Here is a 25,224-nt window from a genome sequence, read left to right as displayed (position 1 = left end):
TTATACTCCCATTCTCCCGGCCTCAGACACACACACCAGCTCCACCTCCACGCTGAGCATCACAGGCACACAGAGGCACAACCACCTCACATCCACCTCATACTTGTGTACTCTTAGGGTTCAGTCTTCCATCCTATCCCTCTCTGATCTGTGCCTCCCAATACCTTCTAAGATGTTTACAGAGACCCTTCTCCCTGTGCAGTTAGGAGCGTGAGGCAAGAGAGCCCCTACTTCATGGGGCAGATCAAGAGCTGAGACCAAAGATGGTCTATGTTGCTGACCTTGTCCTGTCCTCCTACTGTCTTAACTATGATCCCTGCTGTGGTCACTGAAGCTTTTCCCTGTAAGTATTCAGCCCTAACCCTCCCCTTACACCCTGCATAGTCAGCTGGTTAACACCTCCGTGCGTGAGGAATAAGGCAGTTTGAGCAGAATGATTGTATTTGTTGCTCACCACCCCCACGGCCCCTAGGAGATGCGGGTCCAGGGCAAGCCAGGCTTCTGTGCTAGCTTCTGGGCACTTCTAGAGGATCAGAAAAATCCCAGGTTGCCTGAGATGTCTGAGAACTGAGGAGAGGAAGGAGAGGGAAGAGTGTGAGGAAAGCAGCAGTTCTGGAAGTTCCCTGCCCCTTGGATTTAGCCCCTTCCCAAACCCTCTGCTTCCAGCCAATCCATCCTCCATTAAGGCTGCCAGCACTTTAGGGTGCCTGCCATCAAGAGTCCACCATACATGTAGGGGTGGTATTTCACAGAGATCAGCCTTTGGAGGGCCTAAACAGAACCAGGTAGGGAAATCTTCAGTGGCTCTGGGTTTTTTTGTTTGTTTGTTTGTTTTTTGAGACAGAGTCTCACTCTGTTGCCCAGGCTGGAGTGCACTGGTACAATCTTGGCTCGTTGCAACCTCCGCCTCCCGGATTCAAGCGATTCTCCTGCCTCAGCCTCCCAAGTAGCTGGGACTACAGACGCATGCCATCACACCTGGCTAAATTTTTTTGTATTTTTAGTACAGATGGGATTTCACTGTGTTAGCCAGGATAGTCTCGATCTTCTGACCTTGTGATCTGCCCACCTCAGCCTCCCAAAGTGCCAGGATTGCAGGCGTGAGCCACCGCGCCCAGTCTAGTGGCTCTGTTTTTTAAAACCCCACCCTGGCTCACAGGCCCCCTGGCTAACCTTGAGGTGGGAAGATCCACACTATGGTGGTGTCAGTGTGGGTGTTGTTGATACCCGTGGCCATGGTGGCAGGATTGGTGGCTGCCCTGCTGGCAGTTCGACCTTGGACACCCTGCTGGTATCTTCTGCGGCTACACTTGAACATCCTGGGAAACCGGGGCCTGGGCCAGCCCATACCTGGTCTGCGGTAGGGGGAACGCATGCCCTGGGGCCGAGGGCCACGGACAAGCCGAGATGGCCCCATGGGCACAGGGAGCTTCTGCACTGTGCCTGGGGGATGCTGGTGGCCAGGGTAGCTGAGGCCTCTATGACATATAAAGTCTGCATAAGGGCAGGGCCCTTTATTACAAGTCGTGGGCCCTGACCCCTCCTCATGGGTCAGGCTCCTTCACAATCTTCTCTATTGGGTCTGGCCTAAAAGCCAGCCCAACACCCAGACAGCCTCACTTTGGCCCCCTGGGAGAGAGGCTCTAGAGGGGGAACTCACTTCCTCACTTTCTCACTTATCCATATAGTAACAATATTAACAATGTCTTTTGAGCCCTTACTACGTGCCAGACACTGTGCTAAGCACTTTACCAACGTTATCTCATTTAATCTCACAGCTGCTTTTAAGGATATGCCACCATTGTACCTATTTATATACAGTCAATTCTCATTATTCCCAGTAACGTTCTATAAAGTCACCACAAACACTAAATACTGAAAAAAGGGTAAATGCGAGGTTAGGTTCCTGAAACCCTCTGGTCACAATATTTTTGTCAACTGATCTATATATATAACCTGATTTTATGTGTGGAGACACCTTATTTAACACACATTGTTGGCTGGGCATGGTGGCTTATGCCTGTAATCCCAGCACTTTGGAAGGCCGAGGTGGGCGGATCACCTGACGTCAGGAATTCAAGACCAGCCTGGTCAACATGGCAAAACCCCGTCTCTACTAAAAATACAAAAATTAGCTGGGTGTGGTGGCAGGTGCCTGTAGTTCTAGCTACTCAGGAGGCTGAGGCAGGAGAATAGCTTGAACTCAGGAGGTGGAGATTGCAGTGAGCCCAGATCGCACGATTGCACTCCAGCCTGGGCAACAAGAGTGAAACTCTGTCTCCAAAAAAAAAAAAAAAAATTATATATATACGTATATATTTATATATATAGAGAGAGAGCTAAGTCACTGACATTGAACTCACGGCCAACAGTGTTATAACTTGTGCCTGAATGAAACTTATCTAAAGCATGTATTTCCCCTATAAGGCACATCACAGCCTTCTTGCACTTAGAAACACTAGCGGCCGGGCGCGGTGGCTCAAGCCTGTAATCCCAGCACTTTGGGAGGCCGAGGCGGGTGGATCACGAGGTCAGGAGATCGAGACTATCCTGGCTAACATGGTGAAACCCCGTCTCTACTAAAAATACAAAAAAACTAGCCGGGCGTGGTGGCGGGCGCCTGTAGTCTCAGCTACTTGGGAGGCTGAGGCGGGAGAATGGCGTGAACCCGGGAGGCGGAGCTTGCAGTGAGCCGAGATCACGCCACTGCACTCCAGCCTGGGAGACACAGCGAGACTCCGTCTCAAAAAAAAAAAAAAAAAAAAGAAACACTAGCGAGCACTTCAGCACTGCAACTGGGGACCATTTGAGACAGTAAAATCACCAACAAAAAACACCAAAAAATGTGAGAATACGCGGCACTAAATAGACCACCAAAAATCACATTTGTTTATCTATGAAAGCTGAAATAAGAAGACAGAGGGTCTTATTGTTTAACAGACCTCAGCTGGAAATATGTGTGTTGGATGGCTGAAATTTTTTGCCTTTCTGCTCATGTCCATTAATGACTGCAAAAGTACCACAAGTATTGGCTTGAGAATGACAAATAAATTTCAGTAAGCAGGCAAATTCATAGGTATGGAATCTGTGAATAATGAGGATCCACTGTATAAGGAAACTGAGGCTCAGCGAGGTGAAGTCTCACAATTAGAGGCAGGCAGGAAGCAAATCCATGATGATCAAGATCCAAAACCCAGAGCACTTAACTGTCATTATTCTGCACTCATTCATTCAGAAAATGTTCACTAACAACTTCATATGTGCTGAGCACCAGGGCCATAGATGAATGTAATCTGGTCCCAATTCTTCCTGAGAATGAAAGAGAAAGCTGCCAGGTGCGGTGGCTCATGCCTGTAATTCCAGCACTTTGGGAGCCTGAGGTGGGTGGATCACTTGAGGCCAGGAGCTCGAGACTGGCCTGGCCAACATGGTGAAACCCTGTCTCTACTAAAAATACAAAAATTAGCCGAGTGTGGTGGTGTGCATCTAGAATCCCAGCTACTCAGGAGACTAAGGCAGGAGAATCGCTTCAAACTGGGAGGCGGAGGTTGCAGTGAGCCAAGATTGTGCCACTGGATTCCAGCCTGGGCAACATAGTGAGACTCTGTCAAAAAAAAAAAAAAAAAGACTTTCTCCTTCTCCTTCCACTCCTCAGTCCCTTCTTCCTTTCCCTGTTACTCTGCTCCTCAAAGGTCCCCTTCCCAGCTTCACCCTCCTTTCTGTTCCTGCAGGACTCTGTAGGACCCTTAGTACCACCCTCACAAACCTCATCTTTCCCCCATCCCCTTCTCCAGCCTCTACTCTTGCCATCCTCAGGCTTACAATATGACCTTGCTTCCATCAGCTTCTAGCAACTGTAACTACAAACCCACCTGCCCCTGCTCCTCCTCTTCCTCAGGTCAGACCAAGGCCTGTTCCCTTGCTCTTTATGGAAACCAACCTTGCCTGCCTCCTTAGAGATTCCATCAGTGTAGAGAGTCTGCTTGGTGGTTAAGATGTAGACTCTGGTGCCAGGCTAACTGGGATTGAATCCTGGTTCTGCCACTTACAACCTGTGTGATCATGGCAAGTACCTGACCCTTTGGTGCTTCTGTTTCCCCATATTTAAAAATGGAGATAAGAAAGTCTATCTCATGAGATGGTTGTGAAGAGGAAAAAAAGCCTTAATATATGCAAGACATTTAAAATATGATCAGTATTATTAGTGTAGTCTGTAATACTATTAGCCCCCTCTCTTCTGTCTCTTCAGCTGCCTTCGTCCACTATAAAAACAAAACAAACTTAGAAATCCACTTCCTCAGCTGGGCACAGTGGCTGATGCCTGTAATCCTATCACTTTAGGAGGCTGAGGTAAGAGGATCAATTGGGCCCAGTTCAAGACCAGCCTGGACAGCATAGCAAGACCTAGTCTGTTTAAAAAAAAAATTCACTGGACGTTGTGGCAAATACCTGTGGTCCCGGCTACTCGGGAGGCTGATTGGAGCTCAGGAGGTTAAGGCTGCAGTGAGCCGTGATGGTGCCACTACACTCCAACCTGGGCAACAGAGCAAGACCCTGTCTCAAAAAAAAAAAAAAAAATTTGAATTTCCTCCATCTCGTAGCCCCACTGCCTGTGACTCTCTCCACTTTGACCTTCTTGCTCTGTGCTCATTCCCTACTGTCCCTCCCTTCCAGAGCAGGAAGAAAATCTCACTTGAAAAGCCCATAACTAGGCCGGGCGCGGTGGCTCAAGCCTGTAATCCCAGCACTTTGGGAGGCCGAGACGGGTGGATCACGAGGTCAGGAGATCGCGACCATCCTGGCTAACACGGTGAAACCCCGTCTCTACTAAAAATACAAAAAAACTAGCCGGGCGAGGTGGCGGGCGCCTGTAGTCCCAGCTACTCAGGAGGCTGAGGCAGGAGAATGGCGTGAACCCGGGAGGCGGAGCTTGCAGTGAGCTGAGATCCGGCCACTACACTCCAGCCTGGGCGACAGAGCGAGACTCCGTCTCAAAAAAAAAAAAAAAAGAAAAAAAGAAAAGCCCATAACTATTGTTACACAGAAGACCAGCAAACAGTTTAAAACCAAGTCTAAAAAAGTCCCCAGGGTCACACAGTTCATAAGCGATGGAGCCAGGATTCCAGCGCCTGGTCTGAATGACCCGGAAGCCAGGACTTTTCCCCGCACCTCTACATCAGGAGTGCTGGAGCAGGAAGCAGTCAGGCAGCCCCACTAGGAATGATAAAGATGGGATCACGGAGCCTTGGAACTGGGGGTGGCTCCTTCATGGGACCGTGGTGCCACCTACTGGCAGAAAGGGAAGGGGTGTACACAGAGAGCTAAGAGAAGACTGGGAAGGGGAAAAATAAAAAGATGGGGAGGGAGAGGAGATGCAAAGATAAAGAGAGGGGAAAATGGGGAATGTGAGGTTTTATGGAGCGAAGAGGATTAGGAACTATTTGCTACTCAGAGGAGAGAGCAGAAGCTGCCAAATCTCGGTCATTTCCTTGAAAGTGAGAGAGAGAGAGGGAGTGTGTGTGTGTATATGTGTGTGTGTGTGTATGACAGAGAGAGAGATACGTAAGTACATACGTCAGATATTATTCTGTTGTTTGTTAGTTGCTGGGAGTCAGTCCACAAAGAGTTTAGTGTGCATGTGTGCGCATGCATGCACACACGCACACTCAAGTGCATTCAGGAATACTAGTACATGTTTATGTATGTAACTGGGTGCTTGCTGTGTGAACATATGGATGGCAGCATGGGCAGATGCGTGTGCATGTGAGCATGAGCACAGAGGGTATGTATGAGTGTATCAGCAGGTGCAGGGTAAGAAGCACATTGCACTGTTGTGGTGGAGGGCACACAGACATTCTGGGGAGTCACTTACCCCAGCCCTGGGCTGCTGCTTGAGATCAGGAGGGACGTTGCCCAGGGCTGGTGTTGCCAGGCGGAGGCCTGCTGAGGCGGTGGTTGTGGGGATCGGTCTCCAGGCAGCAGGGGGCAGCAGGGGCAAGTTGAGGCTAACTGGCCATGGGTGGGGCCAGCAGGCGGGCAGAAGGAGGCTTTAAAGCTCCTACCCTTCCTGCAGGTGAGCAGTGGTGTGTGAGAGCCAGGCGTCCCTCTGCCTGACCACTCAGTGGCAACTCCCTGGAGCTGCTCTGTCCTTTGTGAGCCTCAGCAGTTCCCTCTTTCAGAACTCGCTGCCAAGAGCCCTGAACAGGTAATGGGATAGGGATAGAGATTATCCTGTGAAGAAATATCAATCTGGAAACAGGTTTGGGGAGCTGGAGGGGCTCTAGTGAGGGTTCTGAGAGGGTCTGGGGTTAGTGTGGGGAGGAGCACAGGATATACAGGTGCCAGGAAAGGGCATGGAGTGACTTGCAGCATGGGAGTCAGGCTGGGTGTGCAGGTGGAGGAACCTGGGGTGTTAGGATCTCAGAGTGTCAGGTGCGGGTGGAGGTCCTGGGTAGTATAGAGGGGTAAGGGTGTTAGGATAGAAACTGGGAAAAGGTCCGTGGTGTCAGACCAGGTACAGGAGAAGCTTGGTGAGATATGGGTTCAGGATCCTGGGGTCTGGCATATCTGTCTGAATATCTGAAGCCAGGGCCAGCCCAGGTGGGGCCAGGGGAAACAAGGCCCTAACTCGCACATGTCTGCTTCCCAGGAGCCACCATGCAGTGCTTCAGCTTCATTAAGACCATAATGATCCTCTTCAATTTGCTCATCTTTGTAAGTATGGACATTGTGGACTCTTTGGGGCTGCCCACAGCAGCAGGTCACAAGCTGAGCAGAGACTAAGTTGGGGAATGGGAGACTGCTATGCCCAGGCTTTGTCCTGCAAGTGTCCCCATATGAGTGGGATGCAGAGATCTCCCCAAATGCTGCTGATTCCTAGTCCCAGCAGCCCCCAGGTTGCCATACAGGGGTGTGTATGAAAAAGGGGATGGAGAAGCTCAGGGCAATGCCTCTCTCCCACAAAACTTTAGCCCAGGCTTCAGGCAGGGCAGAGTAAGCTACCAGGAATGATTCTCCCCCCTTTATAGGCACTGGGGGCCCAGAAAATAGGAGGGCTCCACCCAAGTTCACCTAGCACAGAAGGAAATTCAGTACAGAGGAAATTCTTCTGTATGATGAGGAGCTGAAAGGTGGGAGGGCCTACATCTCATCAGAGCAAAGGGTCTATCTCAAGCAGCCCTTATTCATTTGACAAACATTCATTGTCTAGGATACCATGAGGGGTGCTGGGGTGGCAGGTAAGCAAAGCCTTTCTCTGCCCTGAAGGAGCTCAGCTCCAATAAGCCAGATAGGCAGATAATAACAACACAGTGTGTTTGGGCTTAGGACGGAGGTTTTAGGAGCCTGAACTTAGCCTGGTTGGAGAATACTTCCTGGAGGAAATAGCTGAAGCTGGGAAATTGCGCTTGGTGGGGGAGTTGTAAAGCTTGCATAAAGGGCCAGAAGTAATGAAACTCGATATCGTTCAGAAAACCAGAAACAGATTGCATAGGGCATGTTTGAGAAGCTGAGCCATGAGGCATAAATCCTGGAGATGGTGGTGGAGATAGGGAGAAACGGAAAAGTGGACAAAGGCCAAAGCTCTAGGATGATGGCTGAGGGGTAGAAGAAGGGGCAAGGGAGACAGAGGTCTTGGAGATGACGCCCATATCTCTGGCATGAGCAACCCAGATGGCAGGGGGTGGGGCCCCGTTTGTGGGAGGGGATGTCCCACTGGCAGCCGTGTACCCAGTGGAGGTACAGCTCAGATTGGAGCTGGCCATGGGTATTTGAAACTCATGTGCACACAGGTAGCCACTGAAGCCATGGGAGTGGATGAGAACACTTGGAAAGTGAACTCTGGGAAACCCAATTTATTAGGGATAAGCCCAAAAAAAAAAAAAAAAAAAAAAGCCACTGTGAAGGAGATGGAGAAGGAGCAGTGGGAGGGGGGAGAGGAAAACAAGGAGAGCAAGCTATCAGAGAGGTCAAGGAGAATATGGCCCATGAAATGTTCACTGGATTTAGCACAGTATGTCACCAGAGACCCGAGCCACATTAGAGTAGGTTAGCATAAGTAAAAGTGAGGAAGTGGGCTGGGCGCAGTAGCTCACGACTGTAATCCCAGCACTCTGGGAAGCTGAGGTGGGCAGATTAGTTGAGCTCGGGAGTTTGAGACCAGCCTGGCCAATATGGTGAAACCCCGTCTCTACTGAAAATACAAAAATGTGGTGGCGCATGCCTGTAATCCCAGCTACTCGGGAGGCTGAGGAAGGACAATCACTTGAACCCAGGAGATGGAGGTTGCAGTGAGCCAAGTTTACACCACTGCACTCCAGTCTGGGCGACAGAGTTTATATACATATTGATTAGTTTGGAAGCATGGATAGATTCTCTAGTTCTGATGTGGTCTGTGCCTTGGGCTTCCTTTGGCTGCAGGGAACTTGTTTTTGTTGTTGTTGTTGTTGTTTGTTTCTTTGAGACAGGATCTTGCTCTGTTACCCAGGCTGGAGTGCAGTGGCATGATTCTGGCTTACTGCAGCCTCAACCTCCTGGGCTCAAGGGATTCTCCTACCTCACTCAGCCTCCTGAGTATCTAGGACTACAGGAGTGTGCCACCATACTCAGCTAATTTAAAAAAAAAAAAAATGTTTTTGTAGAAGCGGTCTCACTATGTTGCCCAGGCTGGTCTCGAACTCCTGGGCTCAAGTGATTCTCCCACCTCGGCCTCCCAAAGTGCTGGGATTATAGGCATGAGCCACTGTGCCAGTCCTGAACTAGTCTTTATCCATGTATCTGGAGGAGGCAATAGGATTCCAGGGATTTGGATAGCAGAGGCTCTGCCCTGAGAGGGTTAAAGGCAAATCCGGTTTGATTTCTGGCCTCTCTTACCCAGACCTTGCCAGGCTGGGCAGAGCAGGATAGGGCAGACCTCCAGCTCCTTGAAATTTGACCCTGCAGGCTAGAAGTCCAGCTTTCTGTCCTTGGGCAAACATGCCTGGAATACAGCCACAATCTGCCACCTCACTTCCCGTTCTAGTCTCAGCTTTTATTCCTGGCAAGTGAGGACTAGGCACCAAGGTGGTGTCAGGCTGATTCATCCACTGAGGCCCTGGGCCGGGAGACTTTGCTCTAAGATGTGTGGCAACTACACAGGGCCCTCCTCAATCTGGGCCTCAGGATTCCCGCTGAGGTTTGGAGTTAAGTTAGACAGCCTTTAAGAGAAACTCTGGCTGTATTCCCACTAGTGCCTCACTTTCCTCTTGTGAGGCAAGGAGGTCTTGTCTGGATGAGGCCTGAAGTTGGATTCTAGAGGGGAGCCAAATGGGGCCTCAGGTGGGTGAACCTTCTCAAACTCCTCCCTCTCCAAGGTTGCCAGCAGGTGGAACCTCAGCCCTGCCTCTATTACTATGGTGACTGTTGAGCCTGTTCTGCTACCGCCCCGTCTCCACCTATCAGAGGACAGAGATGTTCTAGGCACCCCTCACCCAGAAAGGAAATAGGAGGCTGGGACCTCATCTGCCTGTTTTCAATCCTAGCTATGTGGCAGGACCCTGGCAGCAGTAAGGGAAAGGTTTGCCCCTCCCCCTACCCTGCGGATATTTCTAGAACCCCTGATCGCCTTTATATCTGCCCAAGTGTGCAGTCTGATCCTAGCTATGCACATCCCAGCTCCCATTTTTCTGGCTCTAGAGGATGTTCCCCTCCTTACAGGATGAGGTTTTAGACTCCCTAGTCAATAAAGAGGGAAGTTTCTCGGCTCCCATCCTTCTTACTCAACTGTGTGGTAGTAAGCTACTTGTCAGCACTGTTTAAGGCCTGCCTGACGTCTCTCTCCCCAGCTGTGTGGTGCGGCCCTGTTGGCAGTGGGCATCTGGGTGTCAATCGATGGGGCATCCTTTCTGAAGATCTTCGGGCCGCTGTCGTCCAGTGCCATGCAGTTTGTCAACGTGGGCTACTTCCTCATCGCAGCCGGCGCTGTGGTCTTTGCTCTTGGTTTCCTGGGCTGCTATGGTGCTCAGACTGAGAGCAAGTGTGCCCTCATGACGGTGTGTCAAACCCAGCTCCACAGGCCCATGACCAAGAGTCCCCTTGCCCTTGACACCAGGCCCTGGGGTTCCCAAACTCTGCTTTGGACTCCCCTAGGCTAAGGCCTCTGTCTCACTTTTCCGGGGGGTGGATTAGGGCAAGGAGGGCTCGAGGGACTGTCTCTCCCTAAAATCCAGATCCCTGTTCCCCACTCAGTTCTTCTTCATCCTCCTCCTCATCTTCATTGCTGAGGTTGCAGCTGCTGTGGTCGCCTTGGTGTACACCACAATGGTGAGACACTGGGATGGAGGAAGGGAAGAAAATTGGGCAAAACCCTGGGAGTGGGCTGTGGCCTGTGAATGGCCACCTTCTGTACCAACCCCTAAACACTGGCCTGCCTCACCCAGGCTGAGCACTTCCTGACGTTGCTGGTAGTGCCTGCCATCAAGAAAGACTATGGTTCCCAGAAAGACTTCACTCAAGTGTGGAACACCACCATGACAGAGGTAAGGTTGGCTGGGGGAGGTTTTGGGGTGGAGAGGAAGAAGCAAGGCCCCACCTCCACCCTCATCTTGTCTCCAGCTCAAGTGCTGTGGCTTCACCAACTACACGGATTTTGAGGACTCGCCCTACGTCAGAGAGAACAATGCCTTTCCCCCATTCTGTTGCAATAACGTCACCAACACAGTCAATGAAACCTGCACCAAGGAAAAGGCTGACAACCAAAAAGTAGAGGTGTGGGCTGGCACAAGTGGGTGGGGAGTTTTCATGGCCTCAGAGTGGCAAACAGGGATGGGAGTAGGGCAGCTGCCAACTATAAATGCTCTTTTCTCTTCCTGAAGGGTTGTTTCCAACAGCTTTTGTATGACATCCGAACTAATGCAGTCACTGTGGGTGGTGTGGCAGCTGGAATTGGGGGCCTCGAGGTAAGCAGATGAGGAGGCTGGGACTGGGATATGGGCACGAGACCAGGGCTGCTCAACCCATCTGAGGCCTCCCTGGAGGAAACAGACCTAATTGGGCCTCAGGTAGGGTGTCTGTGGGACAGGCTTCAGGATCCCTATCATGTCCCCTCATCTCTCCCTGTTCCTCCCTCTCCAGCTGGCTGCCATGATTGTGTCCATGTATCTGTACTGCAATCTACAATAAGTACACTTCTGCCTCTGCCACTACTGCTGCCACATGGGAACTGTGAAGAGGCACCCTGGCAAGAAGCAGTGATGGGGGAAGTGTCAGGATCTAACAATGTCACTTGGGCCAGAGTGGACCTGCCCTTCCTGCTCCAGACTTGGGGCTAGATAGGGACCACTCCTTTTAGGCAGTGCCTGACTTTCCTTTCATTGGCGGGCGGGTGGGTGGGTGGGGGGCATTCCAGAGCCTCTAAGGTAGCCAGTTCTGTTGCCCATTCCCCCAGTCTATTAAACCCTTGAAACGCCCCTAGGCCTAGTGGTGATCCCAGTGCTCTACTGGGGGATGAGAGGAAAGCATTTTATAGCCTGGGCATAAGTGAAATCAGCAGAGCCTCTGGGCGGATATGTAGAAAGCAGTTCAAAATGCATAAACCAGTTACAATGTTGCCAGTTGAACTCTTCATGTATCCTTGGGGAGAGGGGTCTAAACTGGTCTGAGATTCCTGTGGAGCTGCCAACTCAGAAGGCCCTGCAAAGGAGGGAAGTAGGGTGGGGTTGGGGGTCAGAAGTAGTTATTTCTCCCCTTCATTTGGGTTCCAGGCCTGGGAGGGAACCCAAGAGGAATGGCTGAGAGGGCGTGAAGAAGTAGAGTTGGGTTAGGCCAGTCTGCCTCCTTATAATGGGGAGAACTTTGGACTGAAACTACCCCCTCCTGGGTGGGGGCACTGGACTGGAAAGCTATGAAAATAACAAGCTTGTGCCGAATTCTTACCAGGTCAATGGGAAAGGGTCACTCCTTAGGTGCTGGGAAGCCCTTCAGGAGCCCCCTTCCTAGGGTCCACGCTGCCTACCTTTCCCACTCAGGTAAAACCCCACATCTGTCCCTGCTTCTGGGATCTCAGCAAGAACTTCATGTTTCATTTGCTGTTGGCATACCTGGTGTTCTTCAGACTTCTTCTTCTTCCTTTTTTTTTTTTCTTTTTTTTTTGACAGAGTTTCACTCTTGTTGCCCAGGCTGGAGTACAATGGTGTGATCTCGGCTCACTGCAGCCTCCGCCTCCGGGTTCAAGCAGTTCTCCTGCCTCAGCCTCCTGAATAGCTGGGATTACAGGCACCCGCCACCATGCCTAATTTTTTGTAATTTTAGTAGAGTCGGGGTTTCACCATGTTGGCCAGGCTGGTCTTGAACTCCTGACCTCAGGTGATCCACCTGCCTCGGCCTCCCAAAGTGCTGGGATTACAGGCGTGAACCACCTCATCAGGCCTAGACCTCATCTCTTCTTTAGCCCTAACCATCCCTATGCTCCAGGTAGGAAACTGAGGCTAGGAAAGGCCAAGCGACTTGCCCCAGTCCCACAGGCTTCCATGAGGAGCTCAGCCTAGATTTGGGTCCAGAACTCCAGCACCTGGTGTAGTCCTGGCTGATATGATACTAGTTCCACTTGAAGGGGCAGCTGGCCAGAATGTCTCTGATACAGACCTGATCACTGTTGAGCCAGGAGTGAGAGGCCTGAGGGAGGCTCTGGTGAGAGGGTACAGTGTCTGCTACCAAGCAAAGCCCAGCCTGACAAACCAGTCCCCCTCCTTGCTTCCCTTTGAACCCTGTAACTCTCTTCCTGAGCTTTTCCAGGACAGCCCAGAACCACCACCCTCTTGCTGAGCCCAGAAAGGAAGACGGACCTGACCAGAACCAAAGAGTGCCTTAGAGCTGGTCTGTGAGGGGCAGACCAGGAGCCTGCCAGGGTGCGGGACAGGGCGAGGAGCTAGCGTGCCTCACCCCTTCACCACCATACTGTGCCTCTCACACACTTCCCCTCCACCAGGTGCCTGTGTGGAGGCTGCACGGGATTTGTTTGCCCAGGGCGGGCCTCCACCTCATCATGGGCTAATTGCTGCTCAACCTGGCTGCTGTGCCACCTCAAGCACTATCTCCAGCTCCAGCAAACAACGAAGGCGTCAGGGTGGCGAGATATGTCCAAGCCACACACCACCCATGCTGTCGCCGAGCTGGACTCCAGGCACCTGTGAAAGAGGCAGGGCAGAGAGCAGGCAGGAGGGCTGGAGTTCCAGCCGGAGTACTGTACTTGTACAGAGGCAGGCAGGCCCTTTCTGAAGAGGTGGTCTACACTCACCCTCCTGACATTAGGCCCTTCACAGACCCCTTAAATGTCCTTTTCCCTGCTGTGGGCTTTCTCATTCACTGCCTCTGGACAATCCCATCCATTTTCTGGTGCCTCTATGACTAACTTCGATCTTCCTAACCTCTTTGGGTTACTGGCTATGTGAGAATGTCATGAAGACCATTTCTTCACAAAAATGCCCGGATAGAGAATTCTGAATGGCAAAGTGCTCTAAGGGTCATAGACACCCTTGCTCCTACATCTCCATCTTCACCCTAGCCCGTCTCTTGAATGATGCCTGCCCAGTCCTGTCCCATCCACTTCCTTCCCACCCCCACTATGCACACCTGCTCTCCCATTTCCTCTTCCAACTCCCAAGTATCCCTTTTTGTTCTCTCCTGCTCCATCTCTGGGGCAGGTGCCCGGCCCAGGCAAGATAAGCAGGAACCAGGCTGGTGGTTAAACGGTGGGGAAGAGGTGGGGTGGCTGCTCCAAGCCTCAAGTAGGACGGGGCTAAAGTCAGGCTGTCCTAGGGTAGAGTTGGGGAAAAACCTTGGAGTTTGGCATCCCCTGGTGGCCAAATGGCCCCAAATGGAAGATAAACTCTGTGGAGGACAGTAAGGAAAACTCACCATCCAACACAAGTATTCTCTCCACCACTTCCCTCCAGCACCCCCCGACCCACAAAATCACAATCACAAGACACATCCCCAGAGGGCTTCTCCTTTTTTAATCAATGATCAACTTATCCAGCTTTGAAAAGCTGGACAAAGAGGATGCTGAGAGGAGGCCTGGTCCAGTGTCTAAGGGTGTCTGAGTGAGTCTGTGTCAGCATGTGGGCCCCAGTTGGGCCTGTCCATGGGTTGGGCACAGCAGTTTCCTGAGTAAGAGCCAGCCCCACCCTCAGGGCAGCATTCCAGCCCAAAAAGAAATCCAGGCCCTCCAGGTTCGGCCTGTTTTCAAGGCCCACAGGACAGTCAATAAATAGGTTAGATTCTGAGCCAGGCCTGGAAAGTGAGGGTATTCAAAGGGCAGGATGAGCTGCTAGGGATCGCAATGATTCCCAGGTACTCTCCTGCCCTTCTCCAACAAGGAAGTAAATAAATAGACCTTTAACTCAGGAACAGGGTGTTGGAGCAGGGGAACCCTCCCCTCGGAGTTAGTAATTAAGTCTCATGTTAAAAACAAGGTAGCCCCAGCCCCTACCAGCATCTACAAAATCCTACAGGATGGAGGGAAGGGCTAGCCCGCCTGGGGGTACACAGTACCCAGCCCCGCAGGGTCCTGGAGGAGGTCTCATGTCTGTTCTGCGGCTCCTGGGGCTCCCTCCTCTTTTGGGGGTGGCTCCAGGAAAATTGGGGTGACTGAGGGTGGCTTCTTCACTCTGGGAAAATAATACAAGGATGTATAGGGAAGAAGCCATTAGCTATGTCCCTGGATCTCACTAGGCCTCCCGTTTCCCAGGGCAGAAAAGGGTCACTCACGAGTAGGGGGAAGCCGGGACCCCCACCACCAGGAAGTGGTTCTTCTTCCGAAACAATCTCCATAGGCCCCGGTGGTTGCCACGCACATCCAGGTCCCAGATATGGAGGCACTGGTGAGGGTGGGATGGGGACAGAGACACGGGTCAGAGAGCTGTGGGGAGGGGTCACTGAAGACGCTTTGGCTCAGCCCCCGCCCCTCCTCAGAAACCACCTCAATTTGCAAGAGATAGCATCTTTTGGAATATGAATTCGGACAAGGAGATTGGAAGAGGGGTTCTAGGAGTATAAAGAGGAGGTTCTGAGGTTGAAGATTCCAGAGCAAAGGCTCCCTGGATCTTGGGGCAGTACATGTGTGAGGGGCAGGGGTTCTCCAGGGTGGGCATGGTATTGGAGCACCTTGGCAAGCTGGGTCCAGGTGGTGAAGTCATCATCTTTCTCCATTCGAATAAAGGCCACGTAGGTGTGGCCCTCTGTGTCTGGCAGGAAAGAGTCTTCACAAGGGTTCTTGCTGTGGTCCAGAACCTCAGCCTCACTGCAGTGGAGGGAGGGAGAATATGGCCAAGATAGGGCCCACTTCATGGGTGTGTCCCACAGGACCCTGTACTTGGTTGAATGCTCTGCTGTTGCCACCCTGAAGTTCTTAATAATGTTTGAGATAAGGTCCCTGATTTTCATTTTGTACAGAACCCTGTAAATTATGGGGCCAAGATCCCCAGTATTTGACTCTTTGCTCCCTGCTATACCCCAATTGTCTTAGGCCATACCTGAGCAGCCTGTGAACTTCCACTTCATAAGCTTCTTTTTTCAGACTGAAGAGGAGGGAGAAATGGGTCAGGGGAGTGGGCAGGCCCTCAGGTCCCATGGGTAGCACTGAGCAGGGCAAGGGGTCACATGGGAATCTGTAGCAGCAGGGCTGGAGTAAACACACAGGCCCGGGATTGGAAGGGACTTTCAGGGATTGGCCTCCAAATCTCCTAGATATCCACCCCCTGCCCTGCTGCCAGCCCCAACCTGTCCACATTCCTGAGCTGGACACCTGGAACCGTGTTGAACTTGTGCTTCTTGAAGTAGGCCTCCTGGAGTGGGTATGAGAGTAAAAATCAGCACCTCCATTGTCTGGCCCACACCCACTTGCTGACCAGCCACACATCTGTTAGACACACAAATGAAGTCCTAGACCTGTAAAGAGCCCTCTAATTTCCCCTGTCTTCTCCATCCTCTTTGCAGCATCCGCAGCAAGCTCTTACTAGCTTTAATTTGGCCTCCACCATTGCTGGAGAGCTCATGCTGTCACGGCAGCTGACATTACTGTACTACAGACCCATGAACTAGTAGTCCCTGTCTCTTGTAGTTCTCCCTGGGCCTGCTGTTCTAGAGCCACAGATGTCAGAAACAGGCCCTGCAGGAGGTGCTGGGCAAAGGGACGGGCTGCGCTGGGAAGGAGAAAACTACTTTGACTCTGGTACTGAGAGTGACCTGAGGGAAGTGCCTGCCCCTCTCTGGGAGAGGAATGGGGCTCTTGTATTAGCCTCTGAGGGGCCTCTGGCTTCTAGGAGGTTCCAAGTTGGACGCTATCTATTCCTTTGGGCTGGGCTGGCTCAAGGCCTCCCTTGCTGTAACTGGGGAATGGTCCTCTGAACGCAGCCAGGTGGGGTGGGGGTACCTAGGGACTTCCCTGTTCTCCTCAGGCTAAAGCATGGGCTCCAGCATTTGCCAGAACAGGAAAGAGCAGAGATTGCAGGGGTGGACCAGTACTTAGAGGCAGAAATACTCTCCCCAGACACCCATAGTCTAGTGCTAAGAATAGTAAAAATAAAAATAATACCAGCTGACCCTTATACATGTTTATAATTCAAAGCATTTTACATATATTGACTCATTTAAACCTCAAAATATCATAACCCAGTGAGGTAGTAGTATTTTATCCTTTTTTTTTTTTTTTGAGACAGAGTCTCACTCTGTTGCCCAGGCTGGAGTGCAGTGGTATGATCTCACCTCACTGCAAGCTCCGCCTCCCGGGTTCACACCATTCTCCTGCCTCAGCCTCCCAAGTAGCTGGGACTACAGGTGCCCATCACCACGCCCGGCTAATTTTTTGTATTTTTAGTAGAGACGGGGTTTCACCGTTAGCCAGGATGGTCTCGATCTCCTGATCTCGTGATCCGCCTGCCTCGGCCTCCCAAAGTGCTGGGATTACAGGCGTGAGCCACCGCGCCCAGCCCTTTATCCTCATTTTTCAGATAAAGAAACTGAGGTAAAAATAGGATAGCTCTTTCCCCAAGGTTACATGGCTAGCAAGTAGCAGAGCTAAGATTGCTTCAGAGTCCATGTTCTTGTTCTTGACTGTCATGCCACACTGTGCCCTGCTCCCTGCCTCCCACTCACATGAAAGTAGCCGTTCATGTTGAGGCCGACGATGCCAAAGTGGTAGGATCGGGAAACGTCAGGGATGATGCACTCTCGACCCCGGCGTTGTTCAGGCATCCGCATCCACATGTCCCAATCCCAGAGCTGGCAGACATGGACCACGATGAAGGTTAAGATGTTTCCACTTGGTAGGGGACTCCAGCCCCCTCATCCTACCCTGACAGTTACCTTTTCCGGTGTGGGCCATTTGGGCTCAAGCTCCTCCTTGTACAAGGACCTCCTGAGCACCCAGCCCAGACCAGGCATGGTCTCCACACGGTACAGCAGTGCTGGGTCCTCAGCCGTGTGTTCATACCCCTGGGGACAGGGGGCCATAGTGGGAGGTATTAGCTGAGGTCTCATAAACTCACCTGCTAAACCCTGGCCATTCCAGCCTACCTGGTCATTCCAAGCAGAGATGCAGTACAGGCTGTCATCCTCCTCCAGCAGGTGGATGGATTGGCTCAGGAAACTGAGAGAGGCGGGGTCAAAGAGTTCAGGGAGGGGCAAGGATAAACCTAGTCACACAGAGATGCTGGAAGAGCTGGAGCTGGGTCTCAGGAGCACCTCCTTCCTGGAGTACCTCCTTCCCCCAAATCCCCACTGTCTCCATTCATCCACTCTACCTTCAACAGCAGCCCCATCACCTGCCATCCTACCTTTGCCCAGGCTTTGCCCCCACTCGTGAGCTCATGTCCTCCAGAAAGCTCTCTAGGACACCTCACTGACTTTCCCTGCAGACCGAGGGACCTCACCTGAAACCTAGAGACTCCCCTCACCTGAAAAAATCCACAGCAATGTCCAGGTCCTCTTCCAGAACCACAGCAAACTTGGCCTCCTGGAAGGGGAATGGGACATCATGGTCCCAAGGGGGTCTCTCCATCCTGTGATCTCCTTTGCCCCCAACCATATTCTTGCAGGCAGCATTACCCCCATTTTCCAGATGTGAAGGATGAGGCCCAGTGAGGCAAAGAGTTTGCCATATTAACAGGCCCAGACCTTACGCCCATGTTTCCCCCTCCCAGGCCCAAGTGTTGTATCCTTAGTACTCACTGGAAACAGGTTGAAAGTGGCAGTGAGGCTGGCCTTGTAGTGCTGGGAGTGGGGTGGGAATAGGGCACATGAGTTTTAGGGTAGAAGGCAGAGCCAGGTATCTGCCCCATCCCCCCTTGCCTACACAGTACCTGAGACACGCGGGCATTCTTGATGCTGATGGGAGTATGCTGGATGCCCCTCAGACCAAACAGTGCCACCACATCCATGGGTTCCTGGGGGCACGGCCACTGCTCACCATGTGAGGTCACTTTCCCCCTGCCCACCTCTGCAATCTAAGGCCTTCACATTTCACAGCCCTTGCCTGGGCGGTCCCCCTTGCCCGTCTCTGGCAATCACTGCTGCTTCATGTTGTGTTCCACCCAAGGCACCCCCTAAGCCCTGCTCACCTCATAGTAGCCATCGATGAAAACTGTTATCATCTGAGGAGACACCCCCTGGGCTGAAAGCAGAGAGCGCAGCATCCTGGGGAGCCCAGGTATAGGTTAGGGTCTCTTCGTCACCCCCCAACTCAGGCTTCCCTGTGTTTACAGCTGGGCCCAGATTCCCCATGCTTACCCACAGAGGTGAATGGGTCTAGAATCTATTGCCTTTGTGCCCACCTCAAGAGTTCCTCCTGGAGGTAGATGACCTGAGTACCCTCCCACTTGCTAAGCACCCTCCTGTTCAGTGCTGGGGATAGCCCATTCCCAGGCTCACCTGTACAGGTAATTGGGTCGGTTCCCTGCAATGACAGCCACAGGCACATTGAGGACCTTGTTGTCTGGGAGCTGTGGGAGAAACAGCGTTTAGCTCTTGCCTTATTCCCCCTTCAAACTGGGATCCCCACCTAGGGAAGAGTTCTCAGGTGAGGGTAGGTGCAGACTGGAATAGACAGGGAAGGGATAGAGGATCTTCCCTGTTCTGGGCTCTCCACACACTCAGCCCAACTCCAACGCTGAGCTTTGCTCACATGGCCTGCCCCTTCACCCTAGTCCTGTCTTTCAGAGTGCAGTGTAAATCCTGCCCCTGGTTCTCTCCCAGGCTCGGGCAGGGAAAGCCCAACCTAGATCATTCCTGGGGCCCCCTTGCTGAGCTGGGAAGGAGCCCAAACCTCACTGTCTAAGGCTCCACTCACCGGGTCAGGGCTGAACTCAATGGGTGTGGGGTCCTTGCAGCTGCATACACTTCCATAGCCCTCAACTTTGCTGCAGAAGCGCCGGCGGCGACGGTTCAGCTCTGTGTCTGCCCAGTGGCACTCTGCCTCTGAGGGAAGGATGCGGTTGTCATGGAGGCATGGGGCCAGCAGGGTTTGAAGAGCCCCAGGCAAACAATCAAAGGAATAAAGCTCCACAGAGAGGATCTAAATGCCCTCCCCCAGCCCAGGCCCTGCCCCATCCATGCTCTACTAACTCCACCTTCTGCTGAGCTCAACGGCACATCTGTCTTCAGCAGGACTGGGTCCCCCCAGGAGGAGAGGGCAGGTGACTTAGAATGTTTCTCCCCGAGGACAGGACCTGGCAGGAGGCAGGAATGAGGGCCATGGGGGCCCAGACACCACTTTGGGGGCTTTTTCCCATCTCCCTGCCTACTTTGATCCAACCCACTGCCACTGGCTCCTATTTGTTCCCCACCCCACCCCATCTCCTGGGGTTCTGCTCCTCCCAGGCCCTTGATACTATAGAGTGGATGGCCTGTGGTGCCGGCACCTCCTTTTCGTCCCACGAAGGCCCATGTGTCCCTCCAGCCCAGGGCAGGACCAGCCTGGCTGCCCAGGCTCCTCAGCAGAGCCTTGGCTGTGTCCTTGAGGTGGAAGGAGCCCTCGTCCTGGAGGACCAGAGAAGGTAGTTAGCCTGACTGGCATGGTTCCAGGAGACCTGGCCTCACAAAGCACCAACCATGTAGCAACCTTTTACTTAAATCAGCTCGTTACATTATCGCAATAACCTTCTATGGTTTCTCTCTTTCACAGATAAAAAATAATAACTGAAGGCTTAGAGAGATTCTGAGTCATCTAAGGTCATCCAGCTAATAAGTCCTTTCCACAAACCCACACAATCTGCACCTCTCTCTCCTGCCACTCTCTGCCTTCTTTTCCCACCACTCTCCTACTCTCCTCCCTTATCCTGCTCCACCTCCACTGGCATCCGTTTTGTTCCTCCAATATGCCGTGTACCTTCCCACTCTAGGGCTTTGCACTTGCCATTCTTTCCACCGGGAATGCTCTTCCTCCCGATACTCACCTGGCTCACTCCTCAATTCCCCAGCTTTCTGCTCACATATCATCTCCTTGCAGGGGCCTTCCCTTTTCCAAAATGTCCCCTCCCCCACATCATTCTGTATCCCCTGCTTTATTTTCTTCTTTATATAAGTTATCATTTACTAGCATTATCCACATTTACTTGGCTGTTTTTTGTTGACCTCCCACTGTTGGAATGTAAGCTCGACGAGGGTGGGGACTCTGTCTTGTTTCCCATTGTATCTTCAGCACCCACAGCAGTACCTAGCATACAGTTGTTGCTCAATAACTATTTGCTGAATTAATAAAAATGTTAAGGCTAAGATTGGAACCTGAGTGACTTTCCTTCAGAGAATCTTCCCACTACGTTATATGAGGGGCAGAGAAGCCGGGGCTAGGAGCAGGGTTGGAGCTAGGGAGTAGGGGTCAGGGCCAGGACAGAATAACTGACCTTGACAGTGCAGATGAGCACTCGGCCGGGTGCTACCATGTTGAGGAACAGCACCATGGCCTCATCCTCATGAGGTGAGTACGTGTCAAACACACGTTTTGCCATCACGTGGCCCTGGCAGGGGATACACTTCTGGTGAGTTGGTGTCATCAGCAAGAAGAGCCCAGCTCCAGTCCTCTGGGTCACCCACCCCTAGAACCTCACCGTGGCCTGGTTGAGGACAATGACATGGATGCCCCGGCCTTGCTCCCGGGCCTCATCCTCAAGCACCTACACAGTGGCAAAGACAAAGTCCAACTTTTCACTCTGGCATTCAAGGTATCTCTGTCTTGGGGGTACTTAAAACACCAGTTGCTTGAAACATCACCTCCTGCCTATGCTTCTGTTCACACAGTTCTTTTCCAACTCAGCTTGAAGGCCACCTCTTCCAGAAAGCCTCTATAGCACTCCCATCCGAAGAAATCACGTCTTTCTACAACCCTCCCCTCCATGACTTTCATGGCTCTTAGAGCCTTTGCTGTCTATGCTTCATCCTGGAGATATCACAATCCTCCACCACACTGAACCCCTCAAGGTAGGGCCAGGTCTGATTACTTTCAGGTCCCCAGTGCCCAGCACAAGGCTGAGGCCAAAGAAGGGACCAGGGGATGGTTATAAAATAAATCAATGAATTGACTTTCTACTATTATGAATGATTACTTTTGAGATCCCACTACATACAAGAAACTTCACAAACTGTTCATTGAATCCTGACAAGTAGAAATCATTAGTCCCAGTCTATAGATAAGGAATTGAGGACTCCAAAGTCACACAGCTAGAAACTGGCAGAGTTGCAGTTCCCACTTAGGCAGTACACCCTGCCACTAGAGGACCATGCCCTGAGCAGAATGGAGTGACTGTACACCAGACCCTGGCCCACTGACCGTGGTGCCATCCACTGCCACATATACTTTGCTGCGACTTGAATACACCTCTACGTCCAGGACCCGCCGGGGACCGCTGCCTCTGCGCCGTGGGGGCTCCAGGCGGCCTAGGACCTCATCTGTGGGGTACAACAGGTCATGGAGATAGTCTCTCCAGCAGAGTCTCACCCCTTAGGGTCTGCCTGCCACTCCAGCTGTGAGACCCACGGCCCCCTATCCCATCCTTAGCCTGGCCCTACCATAGTCTTGCTCTGGCTCTGGGTCTTCATTGGCTTCGCTGATGGCTCGCCGAGTGTCCAGGATCAACTTGATATTGACAATGACAGTCACCAGCAGGAAAACCACGGCCCCTGTCTGAGGGGAGGGGTAGGGATGATTAAGAGGAGCCCCTCCTTCGGATCCTAGAGGGTCTTTCTGAAAGGAGGGCCCTGGCTGCAGTGAAGACATCCCGAGAACCTGGGTCCTGTCTCTTCCTCTGTCTGCCTAGCTCTACTCCCCTGACCAGGGCCTAGTTTCACAGCCACCTTCCCCAGGGAACCTCCCCTGACACTTCCCCCTCCATTAGGGCCCTCCCTACCCAGTGCTCCTGTATTCTTCTATTTGAGACCTTGATTTCCTTGGTCCCCTCCATTGTTGGTTTCTAGAGATGGAGCCAGGCCCAGGGACCCAAGCTGGGGATCAGACCTGGGTCCTGGCCCTAACTGCCTCACAGGGGTGTGCCTCTGGGCAAAGCCATCCTGATCAGACTTCAGGCTTACGTCAGAAGCTTAGAAGTTGTGCTTGGGTTCCGATTCCAGAACTTTGGGTTCAAACCATTACGTATACGGACATGACACATAGAGGTCTCCCCTCTAGGAACGTGCTGCCCCTTTCCAACGGGGGCTGGCCAATGTGGGTCCCAGTGCCTGATTTAGGTGGGGAGGAGGCTGGGAGGAAGCCCTTGGTTGGCGACGGTTTGGGACATCTCTATACCTGACAGAATCTCCGCAGGGCCCGCTGGTTTGTCAGTTTATACTTCCAGGTAAGGTACCAGCTCCGCTTCTTCCGAGCCCCAAAGGGCTTGATGAGGGGGCTGGGCTTCCAGTCGTCCATGCCGGATTGGCGGGTCACCAATGTCCTGGCCAGCCCATGGCTTCAGGAATCTGACGGGACCAGAGGGCCACATGGGGTAAGATGCTCCTCCCAAAGTCTGATGCCTTCTGGGGAGATAAGGGAGGACCTCCCAGCAACTCTTCCCTGCAAGCACCCATACTGTGTGACATGGGGAAAGTGGCTCAACTTCTCTGGGCTGGCAGGAAACCCTTCAGTGGGGTTGGATCACCTGGAAATTCCCTGAGACTGGAGTAACTCTCTGAATCAAGGCTATCCAGGGGTGTAGGCCAAATAATCGGCTCAAAGTTCATTAGCCCCTACAAGGACCAAGCTCCAGGCCTTCCCAAGCATGTGGTGGGCAAAGAGCGACCTCTCCTGCACCAGTCTTCAACCCTCGTCCCATCCTATCTACCCCAGCTTCTCTCCTCCCAGGGCCCGGAGCCGCCCGAGGGCTCAGGAGACCTGCATCGGCAGCGCTACCCGTTCCGGACCCCCACGCGGAGGCACTCACGGCTTAGGGGCCCCGGGCCCCGCTCGGGCCCCGCTCGGGCCCTCACTGTTCGGCCCGGCTAGCCGCGGCCTCCGCCTCCTCCATGCCGCTTGCGGCCCCGCCCCGGCCTGGCCCGCCCCCCCGCTTCCGCCGCCGCCGCGGGGTGAGAGGGCGACGGGCGGTGCTTAGGGCGGCGGCGGCAGCGTCGTCGGGTGTCAGCAGCCAGCGACTAAGGCGAATGCTCAGACAGCGCTAGGCAGCTTCGCAACCCGGCTGGCTGGTGTTGCTGCCTGCACGAGAGCAGCCCGCTCCCCAGCACAGCCGATGGCAAACCCGACTCCAGTCAGAGCCCTAGCTCCTTGGACCAGATCACAGGGCACGCCAGGGTCAGAGGGGCTGCAACCCTTGGACACAGCACACACACCAGCCTCCCCATACCCCTCCTGGACAAGGCCGTTACCTGGTCCTGGGGCATGCACAGCCATTGGAGGCCAAGGGAGATTAAAATCCAGGTTCTGCCACTGTTCTAAGCACCTTACTGATGATGTTTAATTCCACAACAACCCCATGAGGTAGGCGCTATTACCATTCTTTCTTTCTTTCTTTCTTTCTTTTTTTAATTGAGACGGAGCCTCGCTCTGTCGCCCAGGCTGGAGTGCAGTGGCACCATTTCGGCTCACTGCAACCTCCGCCTGCTGGGTTCAAGCGATTCTCCTGCCTCAGCCTCCTGAGTAGCTGGGACTATGGGCGTGCGCCACCACACCAGCTAGTTTTTATATTTTTGGTAGAGACGGGGTTTCACCATGTTGGCCAGGCTGGTCTCGAACTTCTGACTTCAAGTGATCCGACCGCCTTGGCCTCCCAAATTGCTGGGATTACAGGCAGTGAACCACCACCCCGGCTATGGGCGTTATTATTATCCCTGTCACAGATAAAGAAATAAGACCCAATGTCACAAAGCTAGGAGAGGTGGAATTGAAATCCAGCCTGGCTCCAGATTCTGCTCTTAACCACCGCACTCTGCTGGCAACAATACAGAAGAGTTGCCAGGTTTAAATAATATCATACATACAAAGCACTTAGCTTAACACAATGGTTCTCAAACTTTAGCTTGCAGCAGAATCACCTGGATAACTTCTTAAAACAGAGGTGCTGGGCTCCATCCCTAGAGTTTTAGATTCAGTGGTCTGGGGCAGGGTGGGATTTTGCATTCCTAAGAAGTTTCTAGGTGATGGTGATGCTTGTTTGAAGTGGATAGCCATAGAACAGTTTTAGGCAGGGGAGCAATATAATCCAATTTATGTTTTTTTTTTTTTTTCTCTTTTTTTTTGAGACGGAGTCTCGCTCTGTCGCCCAGGCTGGAGTGCTGTGGCCGGATCTCAGCTCACTGTAAGCTCCGCCTCCCGGGTTCACGCCATTCTCCTGCCTCAGCCTCCTGAGTAGCTGGGACTACAGGCGCCCGCCACCTCGCCCGGCTAGTTTTTTGTATTTTTTAGTAGAGACGGGGTTTCACCGTGTTCGCCAGGATGGTCTCGATCTCCTGACCTCGTGATCCGCCCGTCTCGGCCTCCCAAAGTGCTGGGATTACAGGCTTGAGCCACCGCGCCCGGCCTAATCCAATTTATGTTTTAAGAGAACCTTTACTTTTTTTGTGGATAATGGGTTGAAAGGAGACAGAGGAAGCCAGAAGACCAGTTAGATTTTTTTGAGCTTTCCATATTCCATCTGCTTCCTGAATGGTGGGGTAATATCCCCCAAAATGAAATGTTAACAGTACTTGTCTTAGGAGTTAAAGAAATAGATGATCTTTCCTAGTAAGTATGTATAAGAATAGAAGAAAAACCAACAC

General features: G+C 52.4%; 3 protein-coding genes across 8 annotated transcripts; 1 reads left to right on the top strand and 2 right to left on the bottom strand.

The window, feature by feature from the left end:
* The first annotated feature begins 22 nt into the window (after positions 1 to 22).
* Positions 23 to 11,584, top strand: LOC105494955 (tetraspanin 1). Of its 2 annotated transcripts, XM_071093864.1 has the most exons (10): positions 23 to 343; positions 4,250 to 4,350; positions 6,074 to 6,205; positions 6,650 to 6,714; positions 9,822 to 10,028; positions 10,225 to 10,299; positions 10,416 to 10,514; positions 10,591 to 10,743; positions 10,851 to 10,934; positions 11,110 to 11,584. In XM_071093864.1, exons 4-10 carry the CDS (start codon positions 6,658 to 6,660, stop codon positions 11,155 to 11,157), a joined length of 723 nt encoding a protein of 240 aa, XP_070949965.1. In that variant the 5' UTR covers positions 23 to 343; positions 4,250 to 4,350; positions 6,074 to 6,205; positions 6,650 to 6,657; the 3' UTR covers positions 11,158 to 11,584. The 2 variants fall into 2 exon arrangements, with proteins under 2 accessions (XP_070949965.1, XP_011762338.1); XM_011764036.2 differs by lacking the exon at positions 4,250 to 4,350.
* P3R3URF (PIK3R3 upstream open reading frame) lies at positions 424 to 1,435 on the bottom strand. Its single transcript, XM_024796998.2, has 2 exons — positions 1,174 to 1,435; positions 424 to 567 (listed from the first exon to the last, which is right to left on the bottom strand). Exons 1-2 carry the CDS (start codon positions 1,415 to 1,417, stop codon positions 524 to 526), a joined length of 288 nt encoding a protein of 95 aa, XP_024652766.1. The 5' UTR covers positions 1,418 to 1,435; the 3' UTR covers positions 424 to 523.
* A 2,383-nt stretch (positions 11,585 to 13,967) lies between the features above and the next one.
* Positions 13,968 to 23,513, bottom strand: LOC105494958 (protein O-linked mannose N-acetylglucosaminyltransferase 1 (beta 1,2-)). 5 transcript variants are annotated; one of them, XM_011764042.3, is made up of 23 exons: positions 23,397 to 23,513; positions 22,766 to 22,935; positions 22,033 to 22,147; positions 21,794 to 21,912; positions 21,075 to 21,140; positions 20,871 to 20,984; positions 19,890 to 20,007; positions 19,599 to 19,697; positions 19,319 to 19,446; positions 18,901 to 18,971; positions 18,591 to 18,666; positions 18,333 to 18,416; positions 18,202 to 18,243; positions 17,928 to 17,986; positions 17,548 to 17,620; positions 17,338 to 17,466; positions 17,128 to 17,253; positions 15,754 to 15,818; positions 15,507 to 15,551; positions 15,139 to 15,274; positions 14,743 to 14,852; positions 14,527 to 14,642; positions 13,968 to 14,265 (listed from the first exon to the last, which is right to left on the bottom strand). In XM_011764042.3, the coding sequence occupies exons 2-22, from the start codon at positions 22,883 to 22,885 to the stop codon at positions 14,555 to 14,557; spliced, it is 1,983 nt and encodes a 660-aa protein (XP_011762344.1). In that variant the 5' UTR covers positions 22,886 to 22,935; positions 23,397 to 23,513; the 3' UTR covers positions 13,968 to 14,265; positions 14,527 to 14,554. The 5 variants fall into 5 exon arrangements, with proteins under 5 accessions (XP_011762344.1, XP_011762348.2, XP_011762346.1 ...); XM_011764046.3 differs by having other exon boundaries at positions 14,769 to 14,852; XM_011764044.2 differs by lacking the exons at positions 22,766 to 22,935; positions 23,397 to 23,513 and adding an exon at positions 22,371 to 22,563.
* Between the last annotated feature and the right edge of the window lie 1,711 nt (positions 23,514 to 25,224).

The sequence above is a fragment of the Macaca nemestrina genome, chromosome 1 (genome assembly GCF_043159975.1).
Source record: "Macaca nemestrina isolate mMacNem1 chromosome 1, mMacNem.hap1, whole genome shotgun sequence".
NCBI classification, from domain to species: Eukaryota; Metazoa; Chordata; class Mammalia; order Primates; family Cercopithecidae; genus Macaca; species Macaca nemestrina.
Note: the sequence above shows the minus strand (reverse complement) of the source record. Positions and strands in the feature narration are given on the sequence as shown.